This window comes from Corylus avellana, chromosome 1 (assembly GCF_965113065.1).
Source record: "Corylus avellana chromosome 1, dhCorAvel1.hap1.2, whole genome shotgun sequence".
Lineage (NCBI taxonomy): Eukaryota > Viridiplantae > Streptophyta > Magnoliopsida > Fagales > Betulaceae > Corylus > Corylus avellana.
The window spans coordinates 40,686,180-40,697,672 of NC_142490.1; the positions used below are offsets into that span (position 1 = coordinate 40,686,180).

The window sequence follows — 11,493 nt, forward strand, 5'->3', positions numbered from 1 at the left end:
TACTTATTTGTTCCCTGTGTTTTCAGCTAAATTTTGATTTTTGTTAGTGTTTCTTGATTGTTTTGTGATGCTCTGGATTGTCTACATGTATGCATAGGTGTTTAATACGTGGAATTGAATCATATATGATTAAAAAAACTATCCTTTTAGTTTTAGGGTATAGCACATAAAAATATTAATAGAAAATAATTACAAAATCAACCTGAAATTCAAAGTCTTGTTGGTGGAGGTCTAGTGGTGGCCGAACAGCAGTCCGGCGGTGTCTTGACTGTGGGCTGACAACTGAGAAGAGTTCCCCCGGCATTGGTCTTGCGTTGGCCTAACGGTAGTTCTGGTGGTCCTATGGTAGCATGATGTTAGCCCTATGGTAGCATGATGTTAGCTCAACGTGTCTGCCTCATAATTAATATGGCATTTGTAAAAAAGTCATACGAGACTAAGTCTAAACTCTGAAGTCAAGATGAATTATGGCTCTCTTCCCTGATCATGTTAAACCCTAACTAGGAATGAATAGGAAAAAGTTGGGACAAAGGAAAAAGATAAAAAGAAAAGGGAACAATATGGTGGTGGGACAAGAGTGTACCCCAAGTTTATAAATAATGGTCCACAATGGACCGACCTAGTATGAACCCATCAACTACTAAGTCTTCACAGCTCCATTTTTTCCGCCACGTTTTGACGAACTTTAAGACTATTGGATTCACACAAATTTTGTTTATTTCTTCATGATTAAAAATTCATACGCGTTAAAGTTTGCTGCAAAAGGTGGAGATTCCAGGAAATTGGTCCCAAATTTGGATTCTCTCCCGGAGAGGATGCAATCATTGAAAGGATGAAGGCCAATCTATCCAAAAAGGGGAAACTATCTTTTGTCCCCATGAACTACAATGTCTTGACACTTTTTCCTCATGAACTACCAACTGTATTACTTTGCCTCTATGAACTACCATTTTGTGCTCAAAACCCCTTTCCGTCAGTCAAAGCCGTTAACTCAGACAGTCAAAGTGACAATGTGTTGTAATTCATGGGAGCAAAGTAGTACAGTTGGCAGTTCATGGGGGGAAAGTGCCAATGCGTTATAGTTCATGAGAGCAAAATATAGTTTCCTGTTCATTGGGGAAAGTCGTTATAGTTTATGAGGACAAAAGGTAGTTTCTCCAAATATATATATATATATAAAATGACAGATTTGATTTAATTCATTTGTATTTGAGATGAATTCTACATCCAATTTATGAAAAACAAGTATGAACGTGAATTAACTCCTATGGATTCTTCAACATATTCAATAGTAGAATGCTAAGGTTGTGTTTGACAATGGAACAGAAAAAGGGAGTAAAACGGTACTGTATTAAATTTGATTGATATGAGAAAAAAATATAAGAATGTTTTGTATAAAAAAGTGAAAAAATTTGTTTTGTAGTGATTTTTTTATTTGAATAGTAATAAAAAATGATTGATGTGATGTAAAAAGTAAGAATGTTAGAGTTAATTTTGACAACTTTTTTTTGATTTTTAGGTTCGGTCCGGTCCGATCCGACCCTTTGCCAAACACAGCCTAAGTGTTCTTTTAGTGTTTTCACAATTTTAGGTGAATATTATTAAAAAATAAAAATAAAACTAATCCTTATTTTTCTCACCTAATTATTATTTTACATAAGACAAAAAGAACACAATAATAACACCTAACATTATCCTATTCAATTATATCATCGGTTTGTTTTTTTTCTTTCACTCTCTCTCTCTATCTTTTTGTTAGCTGAAGTTTATATTTTTTGGCAAATTGTTTAACTAACCCCCACAAATTATATATACCTTTTCCAAAACATGAAGTGGAACAGAAAGGGCAGTACTAGTATTAGTATTAGTGTAGGATTGGGAGACAAAACAAATAGTTTAAATGCAATTAATTAATAGTATTATTGTGTCGGTACTCGCTATTAATTAATTAATACGAGTTGGAAGTGAATGACAGACAAAAAAAAAAATAAAAAATAAAAACGCGTTTCGATGTTTGAAACGTAAGCTAGCTACTCTCCCTCCAGCCTACCGACAGGCCACAGCCAGAAAAAAAGAGAATGTAAAACCTAGAAATTGTAAGCACCACAGCAGCTTTCCCTTTTCTTTTATTGTTCACGTGACGCCTAAGTTCCGTGTTTGTCTTTCTCCCTCTTTTGGTCCGAAACCTCAATTACTTTTCTAACATAATTTATGACACGTTCTCTTTCATTTGCGAGAAAAATGTATGAAATTTCACATTAGACATTTGAATTATTAAACGATTTGAAAAGTTTTCTAAACTTTAAAACTTTTTAATTTGGACATCTAAACTTTCAATTGCAATCCATTTGAATTCCTTTATTAGATTTTAAACGTTAAAAGTGAGACAATAACGTTTATACCCTTGACTTTTGTATAAAATTTCAAATTTACCCTTAATTCTAAATAATAAAAAAAATAAAGTTAAAAAAAAAGAATCAGGAATATTTTGGTCTTTTTACGGCTAAATCGGGAAAATTAATGGCTAAATCTGACGGAAAGGTTCAAATTGATTGCAAATGAAAGTTTAAAAGTTTAAATTGAGATGTTTTAAAGTTTAGGAGGCTTCTCAAATTGACTGGTAATTCAGATGTCTAAAGTGAAGTTACCCGAAAATTTATATGAAATTCACTTACTTCAGCAAAAAGGGTAGACTGTTTAAGATCTGCTTAGATTACTAAACCCTATAAAAGCTTTATCATATTCAATTTGAGTAACAAAATTATTAAAAAATTTCTATCGACAACGAATTATTGTGATGCACTGGGCGACCATTCGAGTCTCCAAGGATAGCTATTTCCTTCAATTTGTCTTTATATTTTGCATGTCATCTATTTTTACTGATTCATCGTTCTCTCAAAAGTTTAAGGAATTATTTACATTAATGGGAAAAATATAAAAAAGCCCCCCAAACTACCAGCTGTTTTCGATTTAGCCCTCTAATGTTCCAAAAGTGATAAAGTAGTCCCCTAAACTACCAAACTATTGCATTTTGGCCACTCCGTTAGTCAAAACCGTCAGTTTGGACGGAAACTGCAAAACGACGTCGTTTGTTACAGGTAAGTTACTACAATGCCCTTTTGGGAAAAATATAAAAAAGCCCCCCAAACTACCAGTCGTTTTCATTTTAGCCCCATAATATTCAGAAAGTGATAAAATAGCCCCCAAACTACCAAACAATTGCAATTTGGCCACTCCGTTATTCATTACCGTCAAATATGATGAAAAATTTAAAACTACATCGTTTTGGCAATGGTAAGTTACCAAAATGCCATTTTTGGAAAAAAATATCATATTAAAACAAGCAAGCAAAACGGCGCCGTTTTGCTTGAAATTAGAGTTTCCTTACACTTACCAAAATGATGCCACTTTGGTAAGTGTTAGGAATTAAAAGAAAAAACCCTAGACCCCACGCAGGTGACCCACGAAAAAACCCCCAACCCCAGTTTATCTCTCTCCCCAAAACCGCCGGCCACCACGTCGTCTATCTCCGACAGCCTGTAAATCTTACCCATAACTCAATCTTTTTATTGTATTTCATGGTATAGCTGTCGGATTGGTGTTGTTTATCTACGAATGTGATTTTTTTGTTTGATTTCTACAATGGGTAAGAATTTTTCGGTGGCGCTTCGTAGCTAGTGGATGGTGTGGCCGGCGGTGATGGATGGTGGTGGCAGGGGCAGTCGTTTTGAGAGAAAGAGAGAGAGGGGCGTTGCGTTTTTTTCACTTGAGGGAGATGGTTGCCGGAGATAGAACGATGTGGTGGTCGGCGGTTTGGGGGAGAGAGATAAACTGGGGTTGGGGGTTTTTTCTGCGTGGTGTCTAAGGTTTTTTCTTTTTATTCCTAACACTTATCAAAACGGTGCCGTTTTGGTAAGTGTAAGGAAATCCTAATTTCAAGCAAAACGGCCCCGTTTAGCGTGCTTGTTTTAATATGATTTTTTTTTTTCTAAAAGGGCATTTTAGTAACTTACCATTGTTAAAACGACGTAATTTTGAATTTTCCATCATATTTGACAGTAATGACTAACGGAGTAGCCAAATTGCAACTGTTTGGTAGTTAGGGGGCTACTTTATCACTTTCTGAACATTAGGGGGCTAAAATGAAAACGGCTGGTAGTTTGAGGAGCTTTTTTATATTTTTCTCAAAAGGGCATTGTAGTAACTTACCCGTAACAAACGACGTCGTTTTGCAGTTTCCGTCCAAACTGACGGTTTTGACTAACGGAGTGGCCAAAATGCAATAATTTGGTAGTTTAGGGGGCTACTTTATCACTTTTGGAACATTAGGGGGCTAAATCGAAAACGGCTGGTAGTTTGTGGGGTTTTTTTATATTTTTCCCTACATTAATATTTTTTTATATTTTTTTTTATAATATTGTAATCAACTATTATATTTGTGAACTTATCTAAACCTTACATAAATTTAGCGGTTAATCTATCCGTTCATTATGAAAATAATCAAAAAATAATTAAAAATAAAATGAATTATCACTCACGAGTGGGTTAAAATTCTTCTTCAACATGTGGCGTTCAATATATAAAATATTCAAATAAAATAGAAGGTAAAAAGCAAGAGTTGGGAACTCAAAAATCAGTTTTGTTGCGTTTGTAAAATAGTCTTCTTAGATGACGCACCAAGTGATGAACGAGGCTGAAATATTTTGACTAAAATGTGGTTGAGAGACGATGTGATAACCCCACGTATATTAGAAGTAACCCGCGGTTGTTCCAGTAACGACTTACAGTCAGCAGGAATACAAGTTTCAAAGCCTCCTCAAATCACTTCACAGACCTGAGAGAAACAGAGAGGGAGAAGAATGGCAGAGGAGGAGGTGACGACGACAGCAGTTGAACGCACACTTCAAATAACGCCGACGTGGGCTGTGGCGATTGTGTGCTTCTTCTTGATACTAATCTCCATTCTTATTGAGAAATCGCTCTGTCGTCTCGGCAAGGTACAGTTGCATGGAAGAACTTTGATAAATCATGGAGGTATAAGTATAACTATGTATAATTAGTAATAACCCATCTATCTTTTGATCTTTTGAGCAGTATTTTACCAAGAAAAGGAGGAAATCTCTCATTCAGGCTCTTGACAAGATCAAGTCAGGTGAGAATTCTGAACATGGGGGTTCAATGTTTAATGGGTTTTTTCTACTGTTTTCTTAATGTATTCTCTGTTTCTGCAGAATTGATGCTTTTGGGATTCATATCATTGTTGCTGAATGTAAGCGAAAGGCGCATAGCAAAAACTTGTATTCCAAAGAATGTTGGTGAAACGTTTCTTCCTTGCAGTGATTATACGACTGCAGCTGATGTAGAGGAAGAAACAAAATGTGCAGAGCAGGTGTGAATTGTTTAAGCAGATATTGAAAAGCGAAACGTCGTTTCATGTGACAAATTAATTGAAGTTCAAATTCCATTGATGAGCAGGGAAAGGTGTCGTTGTTGTCAAGGGGAGGCGTTCAGGAGCTTCAATACTTGATCTTTATGCTGGGTGTCTTCCATATATTCTCCTCTGTCCTTACTTTCAGCCTTGGAATGGCCAAGGTAATTTCCATGGCTTTACAGTACCTTAAAAGCTTCACTTTCTGAGCTGCTTTTTCTCTTCCATCACCTTCTAGAGTGGGTGCGGGGAATTTGATGGTTTGGTTAATTTAGTTTTGACTTTTCCATTTAGGAAATTTTCTTGCAAACTCCCCGAAGTGTGAACTTTGACAACTTTTCAACTTTCCGTTCTACAGAGATTTTTAATGGGAAAGCTGGACCCCTGGTTAATTTAGTTTTGACTTTTACATTTAGGAAATTTTCTTGCAAACTTCCCGAAGTGTGAACTTTGACAACTTTTCAACTTTCCGTTCTACAGAGATTTTTAATGGGAAAGCGGGACCCCTGGTGTTGGACATTATTGAAATGCTATTCACCACACTAAAATCTTACAAATATCCCACTTTACTGACATGGTTAATTATCGTTAAAAAAAAAAAAATTTCGAGTATTAGTTAAAACTGTCACATTAATATTTTAGGATAAAAATATAATTTTTAACATTTTTAATATATATATACACACAATAATTACTAGACCCTACTGTATATATATATTACACAAACATCCCACAAATATCCTTTAAAGCGTACATTGTATGGTTTAGTTGTTAAACCTTTCTGCTTTTAGCTTTATTAGGATATTTGTATGGTAATAACATTACACCGTAGAATATAAGTAATGCTATTTAGTAGTTTATTATACGATCATTATACAATTGGGATGATATAACAAAAAAAAATTAGCCTTTAATTTTTAATTTTTTTTTCTTCTTCGTAGAAAGTGTTGATTTTTACTATTATATCATCAAATTGTGTAAAAAAATAACCCATATCAGCGCATCTTTTCCCGGTGCTTGTTTAAGGTTCCTTGGTGTCGCGATTTTCTATAGGTATTACTCTACAAATATTGAGGTGGTATATAACATTAATCTCGACATAAATGGCTTTTGTTGAATTTTATTTGTTGAATTTATCTTTACAGATGAGGAGGTGGGAGTCTTGGGAGGCAGAGACCAGATCATTGGAATATCAATTTTCAAATGGTAAGCTTTGACGGCTATGAATCTACCCAGAATCTCGTCCGTTGCAACAGTCTCTGTGGACCCTATTGTTCTTGTTTTACTATGGTATCCAGAAACTACGTACGACAAATGGAAAATGATTTCTATGGACAGGAATGATTAATATTAATAAATTATTGAAGACATTCAAATAGTTAGTCAATTTTAAAAAAATTATAAAATAATAAATTAAATTATTTTAATTAATATTCTAATAACCAATGAAGAATTATAATGTTTTTAATCAATTGTGTATATCGATTTTTTGCATATTCTTCTCACATGCAGACTCGATATGTCTTGTTCTGTTTTTTATTTTATGAATAATTATTTTCTTACTTTTACATGATAAATAATGTAGACCCACGAAGGTTTCAGCTCACCCATCAAACATCATTCGGAAAGAGGCATCTGAAGTATTGGAGTGACCACCGATTTCTTCGTTGGCCGGTAATTAGTTCAATGAAAAACATGACCAATTTCAAACATTATTATTCCTTAATCAACAGAAGGCTCAATGTCATGATATAATTTTTCTATGTTTTGCAGGCCTGTTTTCTTCGGCAATTCTTTAAATCTGTTTACAAAGTGGATTATTTCATTCTCAGACATGGATTCATTACGGTATTGCTTGCAACCAATCCATTATTTATATATAATTAGTCCCATGCATGGTAATTTTCTTGATTAAGGGTGAAAAGTATTAATAATTTTTGCTCTCTTCTGCTACCAATATTCTAGGCCCACTTTGCAGAAGGAAGTAACTTTGATTTTCAGAAATATATAAGAAGAGCCATGGAAAAAGATTTTGGTGTGGTTGTGGGAATACGGTAAGCATGCATACAAACAATTGCACTGTATAATAACACATTGATATGCATGTGAATAATTTTTCTGGGGCATCTTTTTTCTGCAGTTGGTGGATTTGGATATTTACTGTGTTCTTCCTATTCTTCAACGCACACGGTAAATTAAACTGAATTCATTTAAATTAAATAAATAAATCTTTAGATTAATTAATTACTAAGCTTGGGAATGCTGACTAGCTAAATTATTTATTCTATTTCTGCAGTATTTCGCAGTTACTATTGGCTTCCCTTCTTTCCATTAGTGGTGAGTAAATCATTACTTCAAGTACAAGAACAAGAGAAATGCGATATAATACACTTTCCTCTCACCTCAATTTCACTGAATTGACGTGGTAATGCCCATTAGTGTTTGAACCTTTTTTTTTTTTTTTTTAACGAGATTGATCTAGAGACTGATGAACATTGTCATATTTCAGTCCGGTAAAATAGATAGGATGAGATAAAAATGTCGTATAGAGCATTGCTTTCGGTGAAACTAAAAGTGTTGTAAATTAAGGTGATTTGTGTTTTTGCAGATGCTGTTGATTGTGGGAACAAAGTTACAGGGCATTATAACCAAGATGTGCTTAGATAGCCATGAGAAATCTCAGGTTGTTAGAGGAACATTGCTTGTGAGACCAAGCGACCACTTTTTCTGGTTTGGTTGGCCCAAACTGCTTCTCCACCTTATCCACTTCATATTGTTTCAGGTCATCCTTCAATCCTTCTTCATCTTTAATCTAAAGAAAAACAATTTCTTTTGACCCTTTAGATTTAAACAAGACTGCAGATCTTTTGACCAAATTTTACCAAGAAAAGGTGATTTCTAATATGCTAAAGTTCCCCACAATAATATCCAATTCCGTTGTTCTTTCAGAATTGGTAATGAAATTATTTCAAGAAGGTAAACTTTATTCTAATAAAAGAAACTTTTTTTGGGCTTTGCAGAATTCCTTTCAACTAGCATTCTTTGCATGGACTTGGGTAAGCATCCTAATTAATTAAGTTTATTGTTATTAATTTCTACCATTCTATTATATTATAAGTAAGGGGAATAATAATATTCATTGTCTAATTATTATTACTTGCTTCAAATTACAGTACAAATTTGGTTTTAGGTCATGCTTCCACAAAGAAAATGAAGATATTATCATAAGGCTAGCCATGGGTGTAGTTGTACAAGTCCTTTGTGGCTATGTCACACTCCCTCTCTATGCTCTTGTCACACAGGTAAATTTATATTCAAACCCTACAACTAATTATATGAGAAGTTTTGGCAAATTAAATCACACACCCACATCAAGATTTTAAATTTCCTATCATTTTCCTTGAAATTTTTTTCACCCTCTGAAACCTGCAACAGATGGGTACGTCAATGAGGAAAGATGTTTTCACAGAGGGTGTTGTTAATGGGCTGAAAAGATGGCGAGTGAAAGCCAAGAAAAACGTTGCTTTGAGGAACACGAACAATTACTCACTAGACACCTCCCTTGAGACTTCTTTGGTCGACACTTCACCTTCGTTCAATACTCTTGAAGCAACAATCTCAGTAGAATCTGGTTCCCCATCAGACGCTGAGTACGTGGCAGTTGGAGTAGAGGATGAAGAAAAGGGAATTGTAGGAGGAAGATCACAACCGGAGGAGAAGCAAAAAGTCATGGGAGGCTCGTTTCATGGTTTTGATGTAGTGAAAGAAAAATAGGCCAGCTAGCTCATAGCTGTACAGTAGTTATTACAGTTATATATATATATATATATATATATATATGTATATATATATATATATATATATGTATGGAGGAGACGATGCCGTTTTGGATGCTTCTTAAGTACTCCACTGCTGACATTTTTGGGCCATGTCTTCACCTTGTATTTTTTCAATTTTTCTATGATTAATAGATTTCTACTAGCTTATGTCATTGGTTATATATTTTTAGTAATTAACACAACAGATAATAAGAGAGGAATTTTTCATTCTTATTTCATTTTGATGAAAAAAGTTCTTATTTTGTTAACAGGAAAGAACTTGATTACTTGAGCAAAAAGTTTTTCCTGCACTCGTTTTTTTTTAAAGGGGATCCAGAAATATTGAACGCTAAGTGGGTCATTGGCTCACTAGAGAATGAACAACTAGCAAATAACTTGGACTCACCCGTGGATGAAAATAGTTAAGGTTATGGTTTTTAAGGAGCCAATTAATCCAAAGATATATAAATACCAGTGGTTGCATGGAACCTGTGGTTTAGAAGAAATTCTTTGTTCTATGGGGGATTTTGGTCATCCAAGTCAAATTGTACGTAAGGTTATAGAATCACTTCAAGAATAAGAAGATGCGCAGGTCGAACCGCATAAGAATGAAGGTTAATATATAATGGTGTGCCATTGCTGGAAGGCTCGGGGGACTAGTGAAGGTAAATTGGGATGCTGCGGTAGACAATGACGAAATTAGGGGAGACTAGCATAGGCCAGGCCGTCCCAAAAATAAGGAAAAAAGAAAAAAAATTCTAATTTTTTTTTTTTTAAAAAAAAAAAGTAAAATAGGGCCAAATTTGGTCCTATTTTTAATTTTTTGGCCCTATTCAATAAAAAATTTTGATTCTATTTTTAATTTTTTTGGGCCATATCCATTAAGTTTTTTTATTTTTTATTTTATTTTTTAATTTTTTTATTTTTGGCGCTTACTTTTAAATGCCCACTTTTTTGGCCTTTAAATAGTCTTTAGTTCATAAAAAACAACAAAAAAATATATTTTTTTAATAAAAAAAATTATAAAGAACCGAAGAAAAAAACAAATTGGCTGGCCCCCTCCCATTAAATTTCTTGGTTCCATCCCTGGCGGTAGATACATGAAATAAGAAGATGGGCATAAGAGTGATTATACGTGATTTTATGGGGGTGGTGCTTGCCACTTTGCATTCTCCAAAATGTAATATTATTCAGAATTTGTTGTTGCTTTAAGGACATTAGTTTTGCTAATTAAAGGATGGGGTGACATAGGTTGGAACCGGAAGGAGTTGCATTACAGGGGGTGTAGGCATTAAGAAATTATGACAAAAATTGGTGTTGTTATGGCCAATTAATCGACGATACCCGTATTGTGCCGAATACTTTTCAACAGTAGTGGAGGGTGTATCATGTGAAAATGGAGGCGAACGAAATAATTCATAAGTTAGCAAAGAATGCAATCATATTTATGAATAAAGTAGTCCACATAGAGGAAATCCTTCTGTGTGTGTTAACGATATTGTTACAGTTGAACATGTTGATCAAGAATTTTTTGGATCAATAACATGAATGAATGAATGGTTTAAATAAATAAATAAGTCTCATGTGCCTCCCTATCCCCACATGGATCTCCCGTGCCATTTTAATGCCAGTTGTGTTTTCTTAAACATTTGGAGGCAAGCACCAACATAATATCAAGAAAGATGTCGCTTACAAAAAAAAAAAAAAAAAACTGTCACACATTGATTGAATTATAGATACCAAAAAACTTCAGTGATTTCAATTTCTCTGCTTTAGTTACGTTCTATGCACCTCCTTTTGTTTTGTTTAATTATTCTTTCAAAAATATTTTCCATAAGCTTAAAGTTTTTTTTTTTTTATTTATTTATTTATTTTTTATTGATATTTTATCCTTATAGAACTAAGAGTACATTGTTAAATTATTAATCAAATAATTAAATTTACCTCTTCATATCAGAACATAGGTGATTTAATATGGTATATTAGAACAAATGTCTTGAGTTTGAATACTGTTTTTGTTAATTTACCTTATTTAAAATAAATATTTCACATGTTATACCTCACGTATAAAAAGAAAGTTTGAGTACACACGTAAGTGGTATAACATGACATCGCCATTAATATCACCATGAAAAAAAAAAAAAAATCGACTTCTTTGGTACGTAATCCTAATTGAAGGTATGGAGGATTTGGATGAGTTTTTTTTTTTTGGGAAAATTATACTTTATCCCCCGAAAATTTGGGGTC

General features: G+C 33.9%; 1 protein-coding gene across 1 annotated transcript; it reads left to right on the plus strand.

Moving 5' to 3' along the window:
• The first annotated feature begins 4,737 nt into the window (after positions 1-4,737).
• Positions 4,738-9,414, plus strand: LOC132171222 (MLO-like protein 12). Its single transcript, XM_059582486.2, has 14 exons — positions 4,738-4,997; positions 5,095-5,152; positions 5,232-5,389; positions 5,476-5,592; positions 6,574-6,634; positions 7,014-7,102; positions 7,202-7,276; positions 7,394-7,482; positions 7,569-7,618; positions 7,725-7,765; positions 8,037-8,210; positions 8,449-8,484; positions 8,602-8,730; positions 8,864-9,414. The coding sequence occupies exons 1-14, from the start codon at positions 4,860-4,862 to the stop codon at positions 9,200-9,202; spliced, it is 1,554 nt and encodes a 517-aa protein (XP_059438469.2). The 5' UTR covers positions 4,738-4,859; the 3' UTR covers positions 9,203-9,414.
• The last annotated feature ends 2,079 nt before the right edge of the window (positions 9,415-11,493 follow it).